Raw genomic sequence first — 24416 nt, forward strand, 5'->3', positions numbered from 1 at the left:
GATTTCACCAGATTTCACAGACGATCAATTTTACCAAATTCGTTTACTATTTCACAGACTCATAGCTCGTATTTACCCATACCTACAGCTCCACAGTGATAGACGACTTCTCAGGAATTATGTCTGAACTAATTAATAAATTGCACGGCGTTTAACATTAACGTTACATCGTCGGTGTTCAAAACTTATTTTGAAAATATTATTCATATCTCCAATACAATGTGCGCCAACCAGTTTTCTCAGCAATTCAGCTAGCAATTCTCGTGCTGTGTTCAAAAAGACGTTTACAGTGAGGGGCAAACTTAAAGGAAATAGTTCACTTTCACGAAATTATATTTTTTGCAATGGATTTATGATTTTTTATGTTCAAAATGATCAGCAAAGAAAATAAAACCTTTTTATAACAAAATATTATTTTCTATATTTTTGATATAGGAAGAACTTTTCAGTTTCTGTAAGGCACAGGCGATCCAGTATGAAAAGAGCATGGGTCCAGAAAATTCTTCAGAAGCTAGAGAAATTATCGCGGCCACCGGCATTTGGGCGATCTGCTCATGCTTTTGTTACTGGAGCGCCTCTGAAGAATTTTCTGAATAATTTTCTTTTGTTACTGGAGCGTTTCTGAAGAATTTTCGGGACCCATGCTCGTTTCATACTGGATGCAAATATATGCAAGGCACACAACCTCAACGCAAGGCACCTTTTTCGGGACGAGAAATAGAATATCTTTGCCTAGGGTGATCGTTGGGCTGTAAAAGCTCCTGATTTATGCTCGTCTCAGCCCAAGCTATGGAACTGCTATTCCAGTTAAAAACCCATGTTAAAATGTGAACTATTTCCTTTAAGAAAAACGAACTATAGTGGCATTGACGGCAGAAAAAAGTGAGTTAATGCAGAGCTCTGAATATACTTGAATAGTGTCTAAGCCGTTGGTAATACGTAAAAACTTCAGATAGGTTTCTTGTTTGTCTTGATTTGAGCTTTAATATCAACAAATAACTCAATTGCCCCCACAGGAAGCTGCTCAGACCAAGGGGGCTGGGACGAGAGGAGTGGCTGTTCCCCCAAGCGGGTGTATCAGAGACCATCCTGAGGGGTGTTCACGGGCACCGCACACTGCTGCGTGCGGTGTGTGCGGTACGTCCAGCAGGCGTGGGGGTAGGGGATGGGTAGGCGGCTCTGACGTCACGGCTGCGTGCGGTGGACGGTCCGCTGTGGCCAGTCCCGACCGGCCACAGCGATCGCTGTGTGCGGTGACGCAAGGCTGACGTAGGGACGCAGTGGGCGGAGCTTGGAGGCTGTGTGCGGTCCAACCGCACACAGGGCCCGTGAACAGCCCTCTGCTCAATCAGGTTCCCAGGTTGACCCTCTGGCTGTGCTGCCCAGTCCTGCAGTGGGAGGTGCTGCTGTTCTGTCTGGGGGCGGAGGCTGTGGAGACATCCCTGCTCGAGCAACCCCACAGGAAGTTGTGCAGGCTGAGCAAGCTGGGGCGAGTGGACTGGCTGTTCCCCCTAGTGGGTGTAGCAGAGACCATCCAACTCACAGTGGCCCTCAGGCTAATGCTCTGTCCACACAGAATGGCGGGGGTAACACACCTGCTCAAGGTATATGACTTAGAGCGACGACAGTGGACTGGAAGAAGAGCCTGAAAGTCTTATATACTAATGCTGACCAGTTCCCAAATAAGAGGGATGAGCTATGCATGAAGATTGCTGGCGATGAACCTGATGTCATGCTAATTGCAGAGGTCATACCCAAAGCACAAGTAATTCCCATCTCTCTCGCACTTTTGGATGTGCCTGGTTACTCCATGTATCCAAGCTTTGACCCTCTCCAGCCCAAGCTAGGATCTAGTAGCTTTCGAGGTGTTTGCATCTATGTAAAGAATGACCTGCAAGTCTCAGAGCTATCTTTTGGCCTGAACACATACATTGAAAATGTTTGGGTACAACTTACTCTGGAAGGTTGCGACAAGCTCCTGATTGGATGTGTCTATCGGAGTCCATCACACCATCCGCAGGAGAGCACTGATGAACTATGTCAGCTCTTGCGCATGGCCTGCGCTTCTATGCCATCCCACTTTCTCGTCTGTGGTGACTTCAACCTACCACATATTGATTGGGAAAATTTGTTTTCCTCTGCCCCAGCCGAAGACCATTCTCATGCTTTCCTGGAAGCTCTTAACGATTGCTACCTCTTTCAAAAGGTGACCCTACCGACACGCTACCGCACTGGTGAGACACCAAACATCCTCGATCTTATTCTGACACTGGAGGACGGCATGGTGCAGAACTTGAGGTATGAAGCGGGCTTAGGTAAAAGTGACCATCTCATTCTTCAATTTGATGTGCTCTGCTACTCCTCCCGCAACAACTCTCACATGAAGCACCCTAACTATTTCAAAGGGAACCCTGCAAGGTTTATCGCCCTGGTGGAGGAAGTTGACTGGAGCTCTGCCGACGACCACAGTGTGGATGAGCAGTATACGTTTCTGCGCGAGTCCTTGCTCAAAGCTGCCAATGTCTGTTTCCCCACCAGTAAGAGAAAAAGTAATCGCAAGAACATTTACATAAATGGGCAGGCCCTACGGCTGAAGAAACGAAAAGAAGAGCTGTGGAAAATATATGTGTGTTCAAAGAATATCATTGACTACACCAGGTACACTCAGTGTAGAAACCGGTTACGGAAGTTGACAAGAAACCTGAGGAGGGACCTGGAGATCAGCCTAGCCAGAAACGTCAAAGAATGCCCGAAAGCCTTTTGGCGCTACTCCAACACTAGGATCCGAACAAAAGCCAGGCTCGAAAACCTCAAAGATGACTCCGGGCTGGTGGTAAGCGATGATCTCGGGAAAGCGCACCTCTTGAATGCCTTCTTTAGCAGTGTTTTTACAGCCGAAGACGTCTCACAGATTCCCGAACCACCCTCACAGTACGCTGGCCGTCCGTTGGAGACGATCCAGATCACGTCCGAGGCTGTGAGGAGGAAGCTCGAGACCCTGAAGACGACTTGTGCACCGGGCCCTGACGGCTTACACCCGAAGCTCTTGCAACTCGCATCCCGGCCACTAGCTGGTCCACTTGCCTCCATCTATCGTGCCTCTCTCGATCAAGGCGTTATTCCCGACTCTTGGAAGGCGGCAACGGTCATTCCCATTCACAAGAAAGGCAGCAAGCAAACTCCTGGTAACTATCGTCCCATCAGTCTTACGTCGATCCCGTGCAAAATCCTTGAATCACTGATCCGGGACGAACTCATGGATTTCCTATGCTCCACAGACCAGCTCTCCAAGCACCAGCACGGGTTCCGCCCACGGAGGTCCTGCAACTCGCAACTCATTGAGGTACTGGACGACTGGAGTAAGATGATTGAGCAGGGGAGCCCAGTTGATACAGTTTACCTTGATTTTCGTAAAGCCTTTGATGCGGTCCCTCACAAGCGCCTTCTATTGAAGCTTCGTAGTCTTGGTGTGTCAGGCAACCTTCTTCAATGGATCGATGCTTTTCTCTCCGATCGGAAGCAGCAAGTCTCCGTCAACGGTCACCTCTCTGGCTGGTCTGCCGTCTCAAGTGGAGTGCCGCAAGGCTCGGTCCTCGGTCCGCTCCTGTTCCTTGCCTTCATCAACGATATGCCCGCTGTCGTCGACTGCATGGTGAAAATGTTCGCGGACGACACAAAAATCTACCGCAGCGTGTCAGCACCCTCGGAAGCGGCATCTCTGCAAGCCGACATTGATGCTGTGGTGGCCTGGTCTGACAGATGGCAACTTCCCTTCAACCAGGACAAATGCGAGGTTCTTCACCTAGGCACCAACAACGCTCAACTCCAGTACACGATGCGAGGGGTCAACCTGCAAGTGGCTGAAACCGTACGCGACCTGGGCATCCACGTGGACCCAAACCTCAAGTTCAGAAAGCAAGCAGCGGCGGCGGCGGCAAAGGCGAACCAGATCCTGGCGGTTGTCAGACGATCGTTCGAGCATATTGACGACTTTACACTCCCTCTGCTGTACAGAGCACTTGTTCGCCCCCACTTAGAGTATGGTAATGTTGCTTGGGGTCCTTTTAACCGAGCCGACCAACTCCTGATCGAACGTGTTCAGCGGAGAGCCACTCGTTTAGTCAGCTCTATCAGACACCTGCCATATGAGGAACGACTAGAGGCACTGAAGCTTCCATCACTATTCTACCGAAGACGTCGCGGGGATATGATCCAAGTGTACCAGGTTCTCCACGGCGGAATGGACCTGCTTCCAGAGGACTTCTTCACTCTTGCAGCAGTCCAGCGCACCCGCGGTCACCCGTGGAAACTCCTGAAGCCGAGGGCCGAATCAAGACCGAGAAGACAAGCGTTCGGTGCGCGGGTAGTGAACGACTGGAATAGTCTCCCCCTCTCGGTCGTGAGTGCTGCCTCTGTAGACCTCTTCAAATCCAGGCTGGACGCCCACTGGGCAAACATCAGGTACTCAGTGCCTGACTGAGTTTTGACATTCAAGTTGCCTCGAGCTCGATGAGAACGGTACCCCACAGGCCAAAGAGCCTTTCAAAATTCTGATCAAAGTAAGGTAAGGTAAGGTAAGGTAATATGATATGATTTTTACCTTAGTGTCGAGTCTGGCAGCTATGTGGGAGAGCCCTAAAGTTGGGTCATTTTCCATAGAATTGCATTACAGCCGTCCGACGCTTCGTACCTGTGACGTCACGGAAATCGCTGCTTTGGCCTAATGAGCATATCTATATAGGGCCTTGGTGCAGTCGGAGTTCTAGGGTGAGACTAAATGCTTACTTCGAAATCTAAGCTGCGTTGCGGCATTGGCGGTTATGTGCGGCGTGTATGCCGCATGATTAGTAAGCGGCGACCACTAAATTAAAAATTCAATAGCTTTGACCTGTTTTCAATGGATAACACTGCATACCAGGCCCATGTCGTCCCCTATCTCTCTGCGTGTCCACTAACACGAATGACGTCACGCATGTGGGCGGAGCTATGGGCGGAGCCTAACGCACGCGGCAGTCCAAGCCGCCATATTTGAATTTATATTTTAATAGAATGTTGCCGATATTTTGGGTGAAGTCAATTTATATGGATAGCTTGGTGACAGTTTAGCTATACGAATAATAATTTATTATGGATGTGCGTATATTCAGCTTGGAATTGCAATTAAAGTTCCGCACCGCATAGATTCGAACTCGGGACCTTAGGAATACTGCGCGGGCACGCTAACCACTACACTACCGCGACCGCGCGGCGGCCGGCGGCAGGGAGGCTGCGGAGACATGGGGGGACATTTTACGCTTTTGTGAAAAAAGCAAAAGATTTAGCGAAAAACACGTAATAGATAACTTGCAGAAAATTGTCTGCTCTTTCAGATAAGATACTTAGGTTTGATATATCTTGTGCAGACTCCATTCTACAGTGCTTCGAAAATCGCTCATTTACATGGGGATTGAACGGGGCTTCGAGACTTGACTCCAAATGACGTCACGAGCTGACGTCACGAAAAGGTAGAATCGCCGGACGACCCTACCTGGTATATATGGCCTTGCTGCATACCAAAAATGTCCATCGCTCTCGTCATAGGATATTTAGATTTAAATAACTAACTTATCTACATCATTGTTTTGAACCAAATTAATACTCAGCCGCGAATGTATAAGGTATAACCCCTTGCCGTTTCGCTCCTGATCAAGCTAGAGCTTCGCGGAAAAAACGAGCGTGTTGCCCGTGACGAGAGAAAGCCGATGATACCCAATTTTAAGGTCCTAGGTCATCGGTTGACGGTCAATGACCCAAAAGGCGGGAAAATTGGGACCTGTTAGAACGTCGTAGTGTGGCTGCTATGGGTTTTTTCGGGGTGCTGATCACGAATATCATGCTAGTTTTGATCACAGATGATGTCTTCATTCATTTAGGCCAGGTCGGGTTAGGTCAGGTCAGGTCATGTAGTAGAGGTCACCAGTAGAGGTCCTGCCAGGTATTTGTAGTAGGTGTCAACCGCCTCTGACAGCCTCGTAACATGTTACGAAGGCACCAAAACTACTTTGTAAACGTTCGTGGTTGCTTAATTCGAATTCAGCTCGAAAAAACTGACCTAGAAACATGTCAAACTCGAAAAAGTGAAGCGAGGTCACCAAAGGTCAATGACCTGACCTGACCTTCAGGTGACCTTGACACCCACCCTAATGCATGGGGGCAACATCATATCACATGTTTGAACGCTTGAAACCACGAAAAGACTGCAAACGCGCTGCTAATGCGAGCCGACATACGCTGAATCGCGGTTCCGGCCAAACATGGTCTCGAAAAGTAGGTCACAGGTCAAAGGTCATTTGGGTCAGGGTCATGGAATTTTAAGGATGGGTGTTAAATTGATCAATGCGAGGGTACTGAAAGTTTCGTCGCGATCAGCCGCTTTTTAAGCGAGTTATTCGCGAAAAACCTTAGGGGGGTTGCATCACCCCCCCCCCCCCCCTGTGCGGGCGAGGTCATGTTTTGATAGCAAGACTGAAACAGACTTTTTTGGGTAGCCAGGAAATCGCATGCCAGAGCCTATTCAAATTCTTTTATCGGCCTTTATATGCACCAGTCGCATACAGGTACGGGATTTAGCATAGGTACGATTTCCAGACAATCGAAAGACTGTTTGGAGACAACAAAGGAAGGAATGAGTGAGTTAAGTTGAAAGTATTAATTTGGTTCAAAATGATGATGTAGATAACCTAGTTATTTAACCCGCGCCCTGCTGGGGGGGGTGTTTGAACACACTGAACTTGAAAATGGTGTCCGTGACCCTTGTTTATGCCCTGAGGTCATCTTAGGTCACGAATGGTATCTAACAGTTTTTCGCAAATAACTTTTGATAGAGGCATGCTAGAGCGATGAAAACGCCTTAGATGTGTTCAGCTCGACGATACGGATCGACTGACATGCAACATGACCCTTCCCGGTCAGGTCATGACCTTGACCTGAGGTCAAATTTTCAAGTTGACCTTTCAAGGTCAAGTTATAGTTCATTCGATGCGTCTTGACGAGAGGAACACGATGCCGGTAAAAGTAAGCTCGTACAAGGCTTGGGTCAAAAGTTATTGCAGAAAAACTGTTTTCGAAAAAATCGGCTATTTTTGCAGTTTTTGCCCCCTGCAGGCAAAACCGTTGACGTTAGGTCAAATCTGAGAGAATTACTCAGAAAGGGCGTTAATAGAGCTATCGAATGCGCTTTTACGCGGCGCTGTAGCTCTATTGGTTCCCGAGTTATGCGTTGGCTTCTTGGAAATTATCGACATTCGACCTGGAAATCGGCGAAATTTTGCCTTCAATGACCTCTGGTGACCTGACCTTTGACCTGACCAAAAAATTGACCGAAGTGATTTCGTCATTATTTTTTACGCTCTTTCGAACGCCGCCTTCCGCGTATCGCTACGTGGCCCAGGAGCCGAGTTACAATACAAGGGGGGTGTTCAAACACCCCCCCCCCCCAGCAGGGCGTGGAAATCCAGGACCCCCAGCAGGGCGCGGGTTAAAGCTGAATATCTTATGACGAGAGCGGTTGGCATTTTTGGTATGCAGTGTTATTCATTGAGAACCGGTCGGAGCGTTTGAGTCTTTAATTTAGTGGTCGCCGCTTACTAATCATGCGGCATACACGCCGCACATAACCGCCAATGCCGCAACGTAGCTTAGATTTCGAAGTAAGCATTTAGTCCCACCCGGAGTTCTATAGCCTTGGTGCAGACGGTCGTCAAGTTAGATGTAAGTGAATCCTAATCTATAATCTAAGATTCGGAATCAGGTGAGCCCCTACGATTTGGACCAAACTTGGTCAGTAGATAGTACGTAACGTCCTGATTACGATGCACCCAAAATCTAAGCTCGGCCCGCCATATTTACGAAGTTACGGATGTTTGAATTTCAAGGTCATTCGGGAGAGCCCCTACGATTTCCGTCAAAATTTGTGTACGGACACTCTAGATGCTCGTCATTACGAATATCACCAAATTTAAGCTCGGCCCGCCATATTTACGAAGTTACGGAGGTTTGAATTTCAAGGTCATTTGGGTGAGCCCCTGCGATTTCCGTCAAAATTGGTATACGGACATATTACATCCTCCTCATTACAAATATCATAAAAGTTAAGCTCGGCCCGCCATATTTTTCAAGTTACGGAGTCACAAAGTTACGGAATTTCAAGGTCATTCGGAGAGCCCCTCCGATTTTCGTCAAAATTTGTATGCGGACACATTACATGCTCCTCATTACGAATATCATAAAAGCTAAGCTCGGCCCGCACTATTTCAAAAGTTAGAGATGTTTGAATTTCAGTGAGTTTCAAACGTCAGTAACTTTTGAAATAGTGCGGGCCGAGCTTAGCTTTTATGATATTCGTAATGAGGAGCATGTAATGTGTCCGCATACAAATTTTGACGAAAATCGGAGGGGCTCTCCGAATGACCTTGAAACTCCGTAACTTTGTGACTCCGTAACTTCGTAAATATGGCGGGCCGAGCTTAAATTTTGCGATATTCGTAATGAGGAGCGTCTGGAGTGTCCGTACACAAATTTTGACGGAAATCGTAGGGGCTCACCCAAATGACCTTGAAATTCAAACCTCCGTAACTTCGTAAATATGGCGGGCCGAGCTTAAATTTTGTGATATTCGTAATGAGGAGCATCTAGAGTGTCCCTACACAAATTTTGACGGAAATCGTAGGGGCTCTCCCGAATGACCTTGAAATTCAAACATCCGTAACTTCGTAAATATACGGTCGTCAAGTTAGATGTAAGTGAATCCTAATCTATAATCTAAGATTCGGAATCAGGTGAGCCCCTACGATTTGGACCAAACTTCGTCAGTGGATAGTATGTAACGTCCTGATTACGATGCACCCAAAATCTAAGCTCGGCCCGCCATATTTACGAAGTTACGGATGTTTGAATTTCAAGGTCATTCGGGAGAGCCCCTACGATTTCCGTCAAAATTTGTGTACGGACACTCTAGATGCTCCTCATTACGAATATCACAAAATTTTAGCTCGGCCCGTCATATTTACGAAGTTACGGAGGTTTTAATTTCAAGGTCATTTGGGTGAGCCCCTACGATTTCCGTCAAAATTGGTGTACGGACACTCCAGACGCTCCTCATTACGAATATCGCAAAATTTCAGCTCGGCCCGCCATATTTACGAAGTTACGGAGTCCCAAAGTTACGGAATTTCAAGGTCATTCGGAGAGCCCCTCCGATTTTCGTCAAAATTTGTATGCGGACACATTACATGCTCGTCATTACGAATATCATAAAAGCTAAGCTCGGCCCGCACTATTTCAAAAGTTAGAGATGTTTGAATTTCAGTGAGTTTCAAACGTCAGTAACTTTTGAAATAGTGCGGGCCGAGCTTAGCTTTTATGATATTCGTAATGAGGAGCATGTAATGTGTCCGCATACAAATTTTGACGAAAATCGGAGGGGCTCTCCGAATGACCTTGAAATTCCGTAACTTTGGGACTCCGTAACTTCGTAAATATGGCGGGCCGAGCTTAAATTTTGCGATATTCGTAATGAGGAGCGTCTGGAGTGTCCGTACACCAATTTTGACGGAAATCGTAGGGGCTCACCCAAATGACCTTGAAATTAAAACCTCCGTAACTTCGTAAATATGGCGGGCCGAGCTTAAATTTTGTGATATTCGTAATGAGGAGCATCTAGAGTGTCCGTACACAAATTTTGACGGAAATCGTAGGGGCTCTCCCGAATGACCTTGAAATTCAAACATCCGTTACTTCGTAAATATGGCGGGCCGAGCTTAGATTTTGGGTGCATCGTAATCAGGACGTTACGTACTATCCACTGACCAAGTTTGGTCCAAATCGTAGGGGCTCACCTGATTCCGAATCTTAGATTATAGATTAGGATTCACTTACATCTAACTTGACGACCGTCGTAAATATGGCGGGCCGAGCTTGGATTTTGGGTGCATCGTAATCAGGACGTTACGTACTATCCACTGACCAAGTTTGGTCCAAATCGTAGGGGCTCACCTGATTCCGAATCTTAGATTATAGATTAGGATTCACTTACATCTAACTTGACGACCGTTTGGTGCAGTCATACAGAGAGAGAACTGTGGTTGTTTGTGTTGTGCTTGCATAAGATTGGCAATGCACACACTATGAACAGTGAAGGAGATTGGATGCTGGGCCGTGCAAGGCAAAAATTAACAAATATTTTTTTATTTACAGGTTACAAGTTATGGCACCACCAGTGAGACTGTATGATGCTCATTTCATCCCCTTGCCCTCTCAGGGCAATGTATACAGTCTTGCTTTCTTGCAAGTGGAACGAGGGGTTACGAAGGTGCTTGTAGCATCACTCAAAAGAAAGGTAAGACATTTTCTGTTGTCCTCCTCCTTCATATCAAGTAGCAAAGCATTATTGAGCTACATATCACAAATTTATTGAGTGTCAGATTTATTATGATTTGCAGAAGCAGCATGTCCTTTCCAACTCACATTTTTTAGGTTGTGTGCCTTAGACATTTTGAAGGAATATTGTGGTAGAATGTGGTCAATTTTATTTCATGTTTTATATATTTATTGGCATAACTATGAAGTAATTGCAGTGAAGGCCATTTATATGCTTTTGCTTTGTGATGGTTGCCATGTTTGTAAATTCCTGATCCTGACCATTGCAAGTGGTGCCACTGCCATCTATTGTGAGAGATAGAGTTGCTATTGCTGGCTGGTTTTGGTCATTGCAGCCCATTTTCTGCACAAAAGTTGACAGGATAAATCTCTTATTATGAGAAACTGCAGGTAAAGTAGCAGCTTCTCCAAAAGTTTAGGGTGGCTGCTCCATTAGTCTTCTGAGACATCTTGGCACCCTTCTAAGAAGTCTCCAGATCCCACCCAATCCCAAAGGCATTTACTCACTGTCAGACTCAGCTACTCCTTTTGAAAGGGGACCTCCCATTAAGTCAGAGGCATTATCAAGAGAATTTTCTCTGTATGGCTTTATATGCCTTAGACAAACTTCCTTAGTCTGAAGTTGATTTCTATTCATCTCATCTGTTGGTGCACTCATTGATGTAGTTGTTGCTAGTGTCCCCTTGGGTACTCATTTAGCTAAGGGGCTCTTGTTGACCAAAGATAATTGTTAGGAGGCCAACCAGTCTGTATCCTGCAGCTGCGATGGGTCCGTGACTCCACGCAGATGACGCCTGGTAGTTCATTATGGGCGTCAGCGACGGTCTGGGATCAGAGCAGCACGTGCTCCGACACATCGGCCACCTCTCGACTGAGGTGCAGAGCCCCGCGGCGCTTACCAGGATGTCCTATATACCCTGCTTACCAACCCTGCCTACCACGGCTCTCTGCGGGCGTACCGCCGAGGGGAGCGCGCCGTCAGCTGGTGTCCGAACCGGCTCCCCGGAGAGGGGAGGGGCGGCACACTGCTGAAGGTGGTCCAAAGTCGAGCTATATGTCTCGCCACCGTCCGGTGGTCGCAAATGCCATGGCTCGAGTCAGCGACCAGGCGTCCGCGGATACGAATGCTTGGGACAGGCCGGTCGTTTGTTTCGCTATTTCGTTTGCGCAGTCGTTCCTCGCGATCCCCTAGCATGCCGAAACCTACGAGAGGACCACACCATAGGTGACGAAGTCGTCCGAGGTGATCCTCCACTTATCAGCACCGTAAGGAAAGTTTGGGCCGCGGCTCCACTGTTCAGCCGCCGTTCAAGACTTCTTTCTGAACCTCTGTCTGTATAAACTTTTCAAGACTTCTTTCTGAACCTCTGTCTGTATAAACTTATACCCTGCCTGCCTGACTTATATCCCTGCCTAGTGCCTACAAAATTTTATGTGCTAAACCCAGCGATGGTGGTTTTTTTCAGGTCTACTCCTTGGAGTACGTGCAGGATGACCGTGGCTTCCTCCACCCGACCGTCAACGAGATCCCCTTCACCTACCTGCCGGAGGGGTCCGAAATCATCTCCGTCGATGCATTCAACAAGAGTGAAAACAAAGAGGAAATGGTGGTCGGACTGGCCATTATCAAAGTGAGTTCGCGGTTTTTTAATTTAATCCTGGAGGTTGAGTGAGAGATATGGTGCTTGTAGGCCATGTTACTGCGCTTAGCAATTTAAGTGTCGTTTAGGAGGGCTTTAAGACGGAGGGTTCGAGTTGGGAGAGCAGCGAATCGTTTAACCCGCGTAATAACATTTATCCAGCTGAAAAGACGTTGGAGTTGAGAGGACTGTGCCGTTATATCGGCCTAACGGTTTGATTAGATGTCGGAGTATAACGGTGAACTGGGCGGGAGCATACCGTTGTGTGATGTCGTCCCCTACAAGTTAACGAACGCCGTGTATACTTGGCCTTCAACTGATCATTCCCTCCCACGTTCATCCCTGATCACCAGGACGTGGACCGTTCGGACGGCAAGACGTCGCAGTACCTGAACATCTACAGCGACTGGGAACCCGAGTTTGGCGCCAGTCTGCTGGAGACGCTGGCGCAGAACTGGCGACACGTCGAGCTGGAGTTCATACCCTATCAGCTGCAGCACGCCGTGGTTGAGATTAACGGCATTCTGGATGTGAGTTGGATGCGTTTGTGGCTACTGGCGTACAAAGAAATAAGGGAGAATATGTCATACGGGTGTTTCCTTTGTCTTCGATAGAACGAGATTTGGTTGACGAAATGTGGTTCAGTGGGAAGTTATGTATGTTGATGGTTTGTTACATCTCATACAACTATAAACAGGCTAGCCTTACAGATAGAATAGATCAGGCAGAATACAGCCGGGTGTCTCAGGTCTGTAGGTCTGAGTGCACTCCGGTGATTTATTCAATTCACACTTGTTCAAAACTATTCATTGAGCCCCTTCCCCCATAAACCTTACCTCGTGTCATTTCTACAGACGTGTTTCCTGCTGAGCGGTAGTGACAAAAACATTCACCTGTACGTGGAGGACAAGCCGAACCAGAGCTTCCGCGAGGAGCCGCTCGAGCCGCTCTTCCCAGAGTTTGCCGACCTGCCCTCCATTGTCATGTGGACCAACTTCTACAAGGACATACCGGGAACGTGAGTTAAAAGCGGCACCTCATATGCTTCATCTCCACAGTGGGCCCCAATTACTCAGATACCATTCTGTCGTCCAGCTATTTTTCTATTCATTCATTGTTATCGTATGTTAGGTGAGATTTCTCAGACGAGGTGATGTATAAAAGGCTGCTCAAGTTGCGCTATTTTGCGAATTAATGGTAAACTCATGGTAAACTCTATTGTAAACTCACTTGTTAACTCAAACTGATTCATCCGTGATCGCCATTGTCTTCATAATGACCCATCGCAGCTCATTGTCCCCACATCCCACTCACTCACCATTTATCCGCTTTTTTCCGCAGGCGCATCACGGCGCTGGCCTGCGAGTGCGGCTACGTGCGTGTCAGCGTGGTGGACCTGGCCTCTCTGAGCGTCACATTCGCCTGGTCCGCCACCCACGATAGTCCCATCACCTCCGTACGTCTGTTCAGCCTCGGCACCCGGCTGCAGACGCCCGGGTTTGTGTCTGCCGTGCTCCGGGAGCCGGCGGACGCGGCTGGCGGAGGCCCAGAGTCGCTCCATCTGCTGGTCACCAAAGCTCTGTGGCCGTCAGTGGTGTACAGTGGGCTACCTCTGGCCGAGGGGGAGCCCCCGCCGCGACGTCACACGCTGGCGGAGAGTGATGTCAGTGATGTGGTGACGTGTAGCTGCGTGTGTGATATCAACATGGATGGCAGAAATGAGATCGTGCTGGGGACGTACGGACAGGTGAGTCGGAGGCAGAAGAGGACGTGTTGAGCGAGTGGACAGGCGCTGGACGAGAGGTTCTGAATGGTTATAGTGTGGCGGAACGTACACTTTCTTTGCCATTTTTGTGAAGTTTTTTTTTTTACTGTCACCGAGTTAGAAACTAGTAATTTTTCCGAGAACTTTTTTGTTGTTGAGTTCGGTCACGATGTTATGATTATGTTAGATTGTTTGGAGCTCGAACTCTCTGCGATCCTAGTCAGTTCATAGTCAATTCACATTTTCCTTTTCTCTATTCGTGGCATCTTGAGCTCACTATTTCATCATGTTTTGCTTGCTGTTTTGATATCCGCTCGCGTCTTTCAAATCGAAGGCCTCTGGCGTCATCATTGTTTTCTAACCCGTTCCTGTTCCGCTGTGACAGGAGCTGCTGGTGTACAGCACCCAGGGCGACGAGTGGATGCAGATCTGGCGGTTCAGCTTCTCACAGCCGCTGCTGGCCGTCACCTACGTGGACCTCATCGGGGACGGCATCAACGAGCTGGTGGTGCTCACCAACCACGGCCTGCACGTACTGCAGGTTGGTCTTCAGCGCGTGTGTGGGCGAGCGGCGGCTCGCGGCCACGGCGCCCGATCCTGCTGTATGGTGCGCTGCTGTTAGATGGCAGCATCGTAGCCGATTAGCTCTTTTGGGCCAGCCGACAGGACATATCCTCCGATGGTTTTGGTAGCAGGCTACCAGTCATCGCGCTCTGTACTTTGTATTCTGTTGGTCATTGTCGCATGTGTGGGTGTTCATCAGTGTGCGAAGACGGGAATGGCACAGAAAAAGCGATTTTCAGTTATTTCCATCTTCTGATCGCACACCAAGCACAGACCAAGCTAAGCTAAGCTAAGGCCAAGCTAAGACCGATTCCTTGTGAAAAGACCCCGTCGGCCTATTGGACTGCCTAGATTCTGGGGTTTTTGCTCGGTGGTTGTGACTTTCCTAAGCGAACTCCTGATAAAAGGTGACTGCGGCATGATCAGTCTAGGGCAGCGGTTTATACGGAGTTCTGCTCCAGTCAAGGTAGCGTCTGGTATGTCTGGCTTAAAAACTGCACGACTGGCTTCTCCTTATTCGTTGGATGTCGTGAAATGTGACTGCAACCCTCCCGCCCCTTCCCTCTGCGGCTATTGTCGGCTGGGTATAAGGCTACCAGGCGGTCATATTTATGGAACAGCTTTTGGTCATTATCGCGGTGTCATCAGCATGTCAATGTATGAATACGGACGTGCTTAGGTGGCCTCTTGGCGCCCGCTACACCGGTCTGCGTGTCCATCTGGCCTAATGCATCCATTCCTAATGCAACCATTGCATCGAGTGCAAAATGACCACCGTAGTCGACGCTAAAGCCCTAGTAAACAAACCTAATATTCGCCGCCTTTTTCATCATCACTATCTACGATTGTTCTTTTATTTTACGCAACGAATATCAATCATCTTCGACACAATAGTGCCTTGTCATCCCTCACTACGTCTGCATATTTCTGCCATGATGTCGGCTACCAAAACGCTTTTTATCCTCGAACGATGGTGGATTGCTGATTGAGTCTTAGGAAGCTTTAAGTCTTAGTGAGTTTAATCCCAGAATACTTATAGCGCGACATTGATCAGTATCACTCGTTATTATTGTGGTGGCTTTCCCGCCTTATTCCTCTACCAAAGGATAGGCTCATTACTCAATACTCATCCTTCCTAGCGGTGTCATTTTGAAGAGCTCAGCAGGACCCTTGTTACTATTTTCACTGGACGCACGACTGTGCTTGATTTTAAACACACACACCCGATATATCAACCGTGCATATTCTGTTCTGTCGACAGCACGACACGCGCGAGGCGGCGGCGCTGTGCCTCCAGCGGCGACAGAAGCTCAGTGGTCTGACCGACGGAGAGCTGTCGCGTCTTCTGGACGCCGCGCTACGCCTGGCCTCGCCAGAAGCCGAGACTGCTGCGTCAGATACCCCCGCCGGTGGGACCGCCGACCGGTCGGGTGATACAGCGACCGATAAGACGGGTGATCCGGCGGGCGCGGCGGACTCCCAGACAGGTACTGTTCCGTCCTCTCCGTCCGCCCCGGACAGCGGCAGCTCGGACAGCTACCCGTCGTCGGACGATCCGGTCACCCCGACGTTCGGTCCCTCCATTAGCTGACAGGGCGGTGACGGGTGTGGGCTGATGTGATCGTGTGTCATTCCTTGTGAGAGTATATATCAGGGTTTGTAGTATAGTAAGGCAAATGTATCATTTCGCCATATATCAATGCATTGTCACAAGAAAAATACGAGTAGGTTAGTGGCATACCGTCAGCCCCGACTTTCCATTGCTTTTGTAAGAGCTTAGCAACGCATAACAACATTCCGAAGTGTCCCTGCAAAACAGTAACCCCCCCCCCCCCCCACACACACACACACACACACATACACACACACACGCCGCGCACATTACTTGCACGCCTCGAAAACGACATCACGCACTCTGACTAACGACACACACGTAGCATACATGTGTCACCGCGGAATGTCTGGGTTCGTGCCAGGTTCAGAGCTGCTGTTTCTCGGGCCCAGAACACTGCCAATTGAAGTTTGTGTAGGTTCGGTTTTCGCTGGCGCAGTATCGCATTTGTCACTTCGCTTTTGCTTAGAGATCAAACAGTTATGTATGAAAAAACGTGATAGAAATTATTCAAGGCCAACCACACAACGATTATCACTATACCGACCGATTCGAAACATGCTATTGCTCAATGAGATATTAGGGCTGGGCGGCGAACGGATGGGCCTTGTTTCCAACAGAAAAGTCACTTATCCAACCACGGTCAGTTCAGTGCTTTGTCCACAAATTGTTATTTATCAACAAAATTACATTAAAAAGCGCTTACGCTATCGAATGAATACCCAGTCGCAACAGCGGCCACGCGAGCAGCGACCACTTGACAATGGCCGCGTTATCATAATAAGGCTGGTGGTCAGGCATTTTGTCTCGATAAACCTCTGTACTACAATAACATTCATATATTCTGCCGCCACCCACGACCCACTTGAAACCGGTCACACGGCCATCGTGGCCTATTTTTGTACTGCGTATGATTGTAAGCGTATGGCTATGTGCATTGTGTAATGTCTATGTATGTGGGGTATTTGTGTGCACACCATGTGTAATGTGCGAGTGTGAACGTTGTTTTTATGCAGATCACACAGGTGGGCTGTGTGATCCGGGCATTTTCTTGTTCCAGTGATGAAAGTGTTCAGGGCCAGTGATATCGGTGATAACTGTGTTTCAGTGTTACCGCTCATAGGGTAGATAGCTTGAATTTTGTGCCATGCGGCATGTGCAATGAAGTTGACTGTGTTTCTGTGCTGTATGAGGATTGTACTTTGTAAGCATCATGAGTGCTCATTGTCTCGAACGTAGCGCGTGTGATAAGAATTGTTTTATACTCCACGGGCAGAAACTGGTATACGTATGGCTACCATATGTAGTTATATCACCCTTCTGTGTGCTGCTTGTTGTGTCAATAAATGACACAATTTGATCACAAAAATGTGATATACTATAAAGTATGTCCACAATTCACTGTACAACGTCATTGCCTTCCGTAGCGATGCCGTGTTACTATTTTACGAGCTTTCAGGCACCGTCTGTTCCTTGCTATGGGGCACTCTGCACAGAGGCAGGGATGAATTAGGAAGGTGTGTCGAAACACCACTCCCATCACATGGGTGGGAATGTCGAAGCCCCCGGGACGCGGGTTAAGCCGACACCTGCCTACCGGGGATGTTGGAAGTATGTTTGCTGCACCCGGTCCGAGGACTGCTTACCGCCAATTCAAGGTCGCTTGTGAAAGGCGATCAGACAACCACTGGGAAGCGGCCCCCTCGGCACAAATAGGGCTGTGGTGGTGAGGTTTTATTATCAAACTATCACAGCTCAATGGGCGTCACATGCACCTCCCGCTCCCATGTGTCTGAGGTTCCTGAATCGATGTAAAGCACATGAAAGCATCATCTAAGAACACCAAGGCAAACAAGATTACGCATGGGTAGAACACTTCACCGCAAGCCTCACAGTCCTACTCGGTCCGCATAAACGCAAAAAAAAAAAACACTTTCCAGCAAAGTTGTTCGTCTCGTGCGGACGATGTAACACCCGATGCTGGATACTTGCGGCACCAATTCACGTGCACAGCACCGATAATTTGCAGTGTACCCTCTGATAATACAAGTCATCCACTTCAAAGTCTTCACACGAATACTATTTAACTGCGTCCAACCAGTATTTATCGCACTATTATTTTTCTCTTTTTCTTTCAAGGCACAAAACGAGAGATGCAATACGTTTGATAGGTAGTCACAGTTTGGCCCCCAAACGAACAATAAATGAATGTCTGTAATCAGGATAAAATAGCTTTTATACAATTCAAAGGTTACAATTCTGAGTGGCTTTCATGGGGCGTATACCTCACAGCATTTACGCTGTAAGACGCCATCATGGTATTCCAAGGCAGCGTCAAGCTGCAGAACCGCATCGTTTTTGCTGTTGAATGCGAACGCGTCTGGTCTACGCGAGCGCACAGGTTCCCGAGGTGGGGCAGTGACCTGACCAGCGTAACATCTCCTCCCAGTCGTACCCAAACATCTCGAAGTCCAGCTTGAACAGCGCGCGGAGTTTCCAGATGACAGAGGCTCGTACGGGCGTAAGATACGTTCGTACGTGATCTTCCAGCGACGTACCGTTTCTCTTCAGTGCGTTCATCCGCGGGATTTTAACTTTGTCGTATATTTTCATTCGATGCCACACGTACTGGAAAGAGAAGTACTTTGTTAGGTTTGTGTAGCAGAAGACTACGATTAAAGCTCACGTTGCTTGGGGGGCTGAAAAAGGATGAAAGCGATTAACCCTATTCCTGGCGGGCGGGCTCCGCCGGGACAAGAAACTGGCGGGGGGGCCGATTCGGCCCCCCCCCCTGAGATCTCGAGAACGAAGCAAGATAGCGACAAGCGGTAAACGGCATCGGATACGCACGGCCAAGATCTACAATTTTTACAAAGGTCATTTTCAGGTCAGGTCAAAGATGACGTCACAGGGGTCGAAAAAGTCAAAATGGCGGCGCTAGATATGGAGAGAGTTTTTCTCGAATAACTTTCGAATTAGTCAAGATAGGAACAAACTAAGGGCAACATCGTGATCCTCTCGTCAATCCGCATCGAATGATATATATGTTGACCTCGAAAGGTCAAGGTCAAAGGTTGACCTCAGGTCACGTGACCTCGAGGTCATCATGTATATCATTCGATGCGTCTTGACGAGCTGAACACAATGAGACCATCCACGCGTCTGTATCTTGTTCCTGTACGGAGTTATTGGCCAAAAACCTTTGGTGACCTTTGATGACGTCACATGACCTCACAGCTGCCCAACAGCAAAACAGACCTCAAGGTAGTGAAGGTTGATCGTATATGAAGTCATGTATGGTATATGGGGCCATTCCGACCCGTTTTAGTGGTAAAAACAGGGAGTTGATTTTTCCCCCATTGACTTATAATGGGGAGGTCGCGAAATTGACCTGACCTTAGGTCACCGATATCAAAATTCCGAGATATACAAATTGCACATACTGGTACCCTAACTAAACCCTGAAGAGAAGAAATTGATCGGTCAAAAACTCTAGCTCTGGCGTGATTGCAAACTTTTCTGAGGTAGGGTCACCAAACCGCCTCTGGTGACCTGACCTGAGGTCAGATCAACTCAAAATTTTCAGACATGTTGCGTAGAAGCCTTTTAGGAAAAGTCAGAAAATTTGAGCTTCCTAGCTCAACGCGTTTGGGAGAAATAACCAAAAAACCTCAGGGGGGGCTCCTGAGGCCCCCCCCCCCCGCCAGGAATAGGGTTAATACAGGGACTCAAGATAACCTCGATCACATGTGATTTATCGATGTCATATTGGACCGCATAACTATCTTCAGTGATCAGCAGTCTATGGTTTAAAAATCGGTTTTACGAAGGTGCACGTAAAACTGCCATCGACAGCACCTAGTGCTGACGTGGCTCTGAATCATAGGCGGCACGCTCTCCACTCCACCCTCAGTCAGTGAGTTCGAAGGAGTGGGAGTCAGAAGTCACCCGTCGTGGCGTGGCCCGCTTTCTTCCATCAACCATCGTACTGTCTCAATGCAATTCACCCCTAACGACTCGCAACAACGTCCCTGCTTACCAAACCGAGAAACTGAGCACACCCACTCGCCAGCATCTTCCTCATAATCCTCACAAACCTGATGTACGGCCCGCTGACACGAGAGGCGTGCTGTCACCCACACCGTTCGACCGCCCACCTCCACACATGGAGCGGGCTCCGTTAGCCAGTGGCCCATTGACCCAGCGGCCGAACCGGTCACCCTGGGGGAGGGGTAGCTTACCTTGAAGTCGTCTGAGCCGTCCTCAAGTTTACCGATGACGTCATAATGCATATGGCACGGTGTGCACTGTCGCCAGTACGGCGTCCAGTGGCTGTCGAAATTGTCACCTGAAAACACGGGCATTTTAGGTTTTTGTTTTGTTTTGTTTTGTTTTGTTTTGTTTTGTTTTGTTTTGCTTTGTCTTGACTCTTCTGGGGTTATAGTCCAGTTAAGCTATGTCATTCCTACCCAACATTAAACAGAGCTTTACAGGGCCAAGAGATGAAAGAATTGCGGGAGAGGCCTTGGGCTGATTCGATCACCGATTGGTGCACCGCAGCTACTGAGGCTGCCAGATAAGGATCAGTATGCGCTTTTTAACGCTTCTTGAGAGAGACTCACTGTCTATAAACCATCCGTTCAGCCACCTAGTCACGTTACTCGTTAGAACGCTGTCATGACCAAAAATATTTTATTAAAGCAATGTTATCAGGCACTCACCGGTGGGGTCCATGGCGAGCACAAAGTCGAGGAACTCCCCGAAGGTGGGCACGTTATGGCGAGCCTTCACCTCGGCCCGGTATGCTGCCAGCTTAGTCTCGTAGTCTGCCAGCAACTCAGTTCGGTTGGCCGCGTTTGCTCTGGGGGATAGACGGGCGGGTTAGCTCTAGACGTATAGCGGGTTAGCTTTAGCGGGTTAGCTCTAGCCCAAGGATAGCTTCATTACTTCATTACTTTATCGAAGTCGCCAACGAGCACAGGAACAAATATCGAAATCGACCCCCGGGCTGCCCTCGGTTTACGACAAACAGGCACGAGCCCTGGTAGTTTGCACGTGTTGGCCTCGATGGGCCCGTAAAATGTAACGTGCAGCGGCTGCCCTGCCCAGTTCGGTGGCTGAACTTCTGCTTTGCTCCCAGTACAACAGAACAACACGGTTGCGTGTCTGTTTCACGCAGACGTGATGGCTGCAAACCAACAATTGCGAGCAATGCATTCGTTTCATATACGGACTCCATTCTCACACGGGTTGTGATGACTGGGAGACACAAACACATATTCATTTGATTCTGGGTATCCGTGGGAGTGTAGTGTGCATTTTCCTTGTGCTGCGGGAAAATTGCGCTTATTTTCAGCAGTGCTATCATCGCCGCCAAGGATACGAATACGTGCTTGGTTCGTTGCAAAATCAGCCGGGTATAATGGGTGGTTGCCAGTTCCAGGGCGGAGCGCTGTTCGCGTCGGCATTCGGTAGTGATTCATCTCAACATTTTTGCGATATGTGACGACCGGTTTTGCTTTACGGGTGCCCGTCGCCTATTGTAGACATCACACATTGTTCGGAATGGACCTTTTCCGCGTATTGTCTGATTATAACCGCAAACAAAAACACTTGTTATGCAGCTATACCCTAGCTGCAACGATGTTAAGCTTAATGAATTATGTGCTGTTTAAATATAGATCTAGCCATGTAATCACAGTTCCCAGGAAAGTCGGCTTCCTCTGTTTGAATGCATTACAAACAGTTTGACATAAAATCGACTTGATACGGTCAGATGAGATAACATACGGTAAACACGGTTGCATATGGGGAATCGAAGCCGAAAAGTAGTTAGTATGAATTAACGTTAACTTAACTGCACAATATGTGGACGTTTGCATAAATTGAATGCATATTGAATCTGTCATATGAATCAGGAGTAATGAAAAATATTATTGTCTTGATAACGGTGTCCAGACTGTGATTCGACTAATGTCGAAAAATCTCGTACGACACCCATAAATTAGCTGCTGCTTGTCATATGTTTGCTATGTTCGAGCAAAAACAAGTAAGTTTTTATACCCGCACGGCCCATTGAATGCACGATAGCGTCAATAGCTGTCATTGGCGACCGGCTTCCGCCTCCAATGGTCCATAATCCGTAAAGCTTTCCTGTCATTCTGGGAAATTAGTCTACTATCATGATTCATGACTGTATCGTACGGCAACACTTCAAGTTCATTTCCTTATCCATGAGCCCATGTATGCATGAAGGATTAGGATACCTACCAAACAATTTTAGATAGATGTCCGTTATTTAGAAAAAGTATAATTATATGCTGTCCGCCGTTAGTATTACAAACAATGCTTAGTACCTATATAATTGCATGACGCTGCTCTTATGCCTGTTGGCCCACCTGAGCAACGCGTAAGTGCGGTTCCTGATGCGGATGTCCTCCTGGGTGTTGAATATCGACTTCCTCAGGTGCAGCAGGCTCGGGTGATCAACCTTCACCACTTTGTCCTCATACGCCGAGATGAGACGCTCCAGGGGGTGGCGCACGAACATGAACTTGAAGTAGTGTTTAGTGGCCAGCGCGAACTCTCCAGGCTTCTGTGGGGTGGAGAAGGGACGTGTCGTCAGAATGAATCAGTAGTTGCACCGAGCTCCGTCCCCGTCCTGTCGGAGCTCGTCCTTATAGCTATAGCTTTAGTCCCGGCACGATTTTAGCCCCGACTCGAGAGACTCGAGTGGTATCCTTTCCTTCCCACGACGAGCACTCGGCTCTGACGTTGCCCCACTGTTTTGTATTGTTATTTCTGTTCCAGCTTGATGCACTACTAACGACCGGTTTCGGTCAAAGAACCTGATCATCAGGGATATTGTTTCCAGATCGTGAGCACACAAAAAGCGTGCACAGAAAGTGAAGTAATTGAGATATAATCTGCAGATTTGCACGCAAAGCCAGGCTGTTATGTTTCGCTCTGCTTCTTTTTGACTACCGTACCTAGCCACCCCTCACGGCATTTGGAACTGCTCGTAATGTTTTGCGTGAGGAACGGTTGCCAAAGTCATTACTTTGAAGCCCAGTGCTCACAAATGCCTGATTTCGTCACGCTTTTTATTCATGTGCGCCTGACACAGGGAGCGATGGGAGACATGACGACATTCCCACGACCGCCGGGTCAGGGCTCAGCTGGGACGGCAATAGGCGCACCCACCAGTCGGCTCGGCGCCGCAATGCGCAACACCCGGTCATGACCCGTACAGAATAATGCATGACCCGCGCGGGGGGTCATGCGGCTGTAAAACGGTCGAAGTGATTGACCGATGTATGTCTATTGAAACACCTTGGAAACACCCAAGTAATCATAGGCGGTCCCAGGGGGGGGGGCCACGGGGGCCATGCCCCCCCCCCCTTTGGTGCTGAAAGGTGGGGCCATACCGTAAAGTGGGGCTATTTGAGACAGTGGGGCTATTTGAAACAGTATTTAAAATCGCTATAAAATGAAGATCGTTTGATTCTTTTGTGATATTTTTCATCAGGGAGGTGTGGAATCGAGCAGTAAATCGCTTGGCCAAAAATTGAGCTTAAATTTCAAATGGTTTTTATCTTATAGCAATTTTAACTACTGTCTCAAATAGCCCCACTTTACGGTACTATCTTTTGGCCCCACCTTTCAGATCGAACAAAAGTCCTAGAAAAGCTTTTCGTATGTTTCATTTTCTTTCTTGCGCCATCAAAGGACGTGAATTTCACTCATGAGTGGGCTCAGTTTCGCATTCTGTCAATTTGGCGGTCAGCGTCGCTGGCACCGGTTCACGAGTATGGCCGGATCTTATATGGAATATCAGCGTGGGTTTACTTGAGGCTCTCGTAGGCCCAGCAATGGCTGGCATGAGACCCTCTTCGGCAGTGGCGGGTTGGCCCTGCTAAAGGAGATTGGCTCTAAGACACTAAAGTAAGACCTCATGGGTTGGTGCTGTGCACCTCAGAAGCCCGGTAGTGACGCCGTATGCCGGCTTGGTTTCGTGGGATTGGCGTGGGACCTCCGGGGCCTGCATAGAGTTTGTGTGAGCTAGTATGTAATCTCAGAGGCATGTGTGTAATGTGTACACAGTGGTGGTCGCGGGGGGGGGCATCAGGGCCATGCCCCCCCCCCCAAAGGTCAATAAAGGGGGCCATCATATCATTTGCCCCCCTCAAACAACCAATGGGCCCCCATATAGGTGTATGGGGCCCTGGCAATTATTCGATCGTCACGAGGCTCAGAAAACCCACGCCCAGCTATTAATATAGCTCCCACACCGGTCTTTGAGCGTCTTACACTGACCTCTGAGGGAACTTCAGTGGTGGTCAAGCGCCCACGTTGACCGCTAAGAGCCTACATCAACCTCTGAGGCCCCACATCTGGCCTATGAGGGCCCCTAACCGGC

General features: G+C 48.4%; 2 protein-coding genes across 3 annotated transcripts in view; one reads left to right on the forward strand and one right to left on the reverse strand.

Annotated features, from left to right (window-relative positions):
* Nucleotides 1-17378, forward strand: LOC122392345 (KICSTOR complex protein kaptin-like). Of its 2 annotated transcripts, XM_043387121.1 has the most exons (8): nucleotides 1-882; nucleotides 10234-10375; nucleotides 11883-12047; nucleotides 12410-12586; nucleotides 12911-13074; nucleotides 13398-13803; nucleotides 14207-14362; nucleotides 15647-17378. In XM_043387121.1, the coding sequence occupies exons 1-8, from the start codon at nucleotides 818-820 to the stop codon at nucleotides 15974-15976; spliced, it is 1605 nt and encodes a 534-aa protein (XP_043243056.1). In that variant the 5' UTR covers nucleotides 1-817; the 3' UTR covers nucleotides 15977-17378. The 2 variants fall into 2 exon arrangements, with proteins under 2 accessions (XP_043243056.1, XP_043243055.1); XM_043387120.1 differs by lacking the exon at nucleotides 1-882 and having other exon boundaries at nucleotides 10016-10375.
* The window catches only part of LOC122392346 (carbohydrate sulfotransferase 11-like), an 18004-nt gene continuing 10609 nt past the window's right edge, over nucleotides 17022-24416 (reverse strand). Inside the window, exons 3-6 of the mRNA XM_043387123.1 lie at nucleotides 22396-22592; nucleotides 20719-20858; nucleotides 20239-20345; nucleotides 17022-18625 (exon numbers count right to left, since the gene is read on the reverse strand). Coding sequence (XP_043243058.1) covers nucleotides 18383-18625; nucleotides 20239-20345; nucleotides 20719-20858; nucleotides 22396-22592 — 687 coding nt within the window. The 3' untranslated portion in view covers nucleotides 17022-18382. The remainder of the gene's footprint in view (nucleotides 18626-20238; nucleotides 20346-20718; nucleotides 20859-22395; nucleotides 22593-24416) is intronic.

The sequence above is a fragment of the Amphibalanus amphitrite genome, unplaced genomic scaffold, assembly GCF_019059575.1.
Source record: "Amphibalanus amphitrite isolate SeventyFive unplaced genomic scaffold, NRLGWU_Aamphi_draft 000483F_arrow, whole genome shotgun sequence".
Taxonomy (NCBI): domain Eukaryota; kingdom Metazoa; phylum Arthropoda; class Thecostraca; order Balanomorpha; family Balanidae; genus Amphibalanus; species Amphibalanus amphitrite.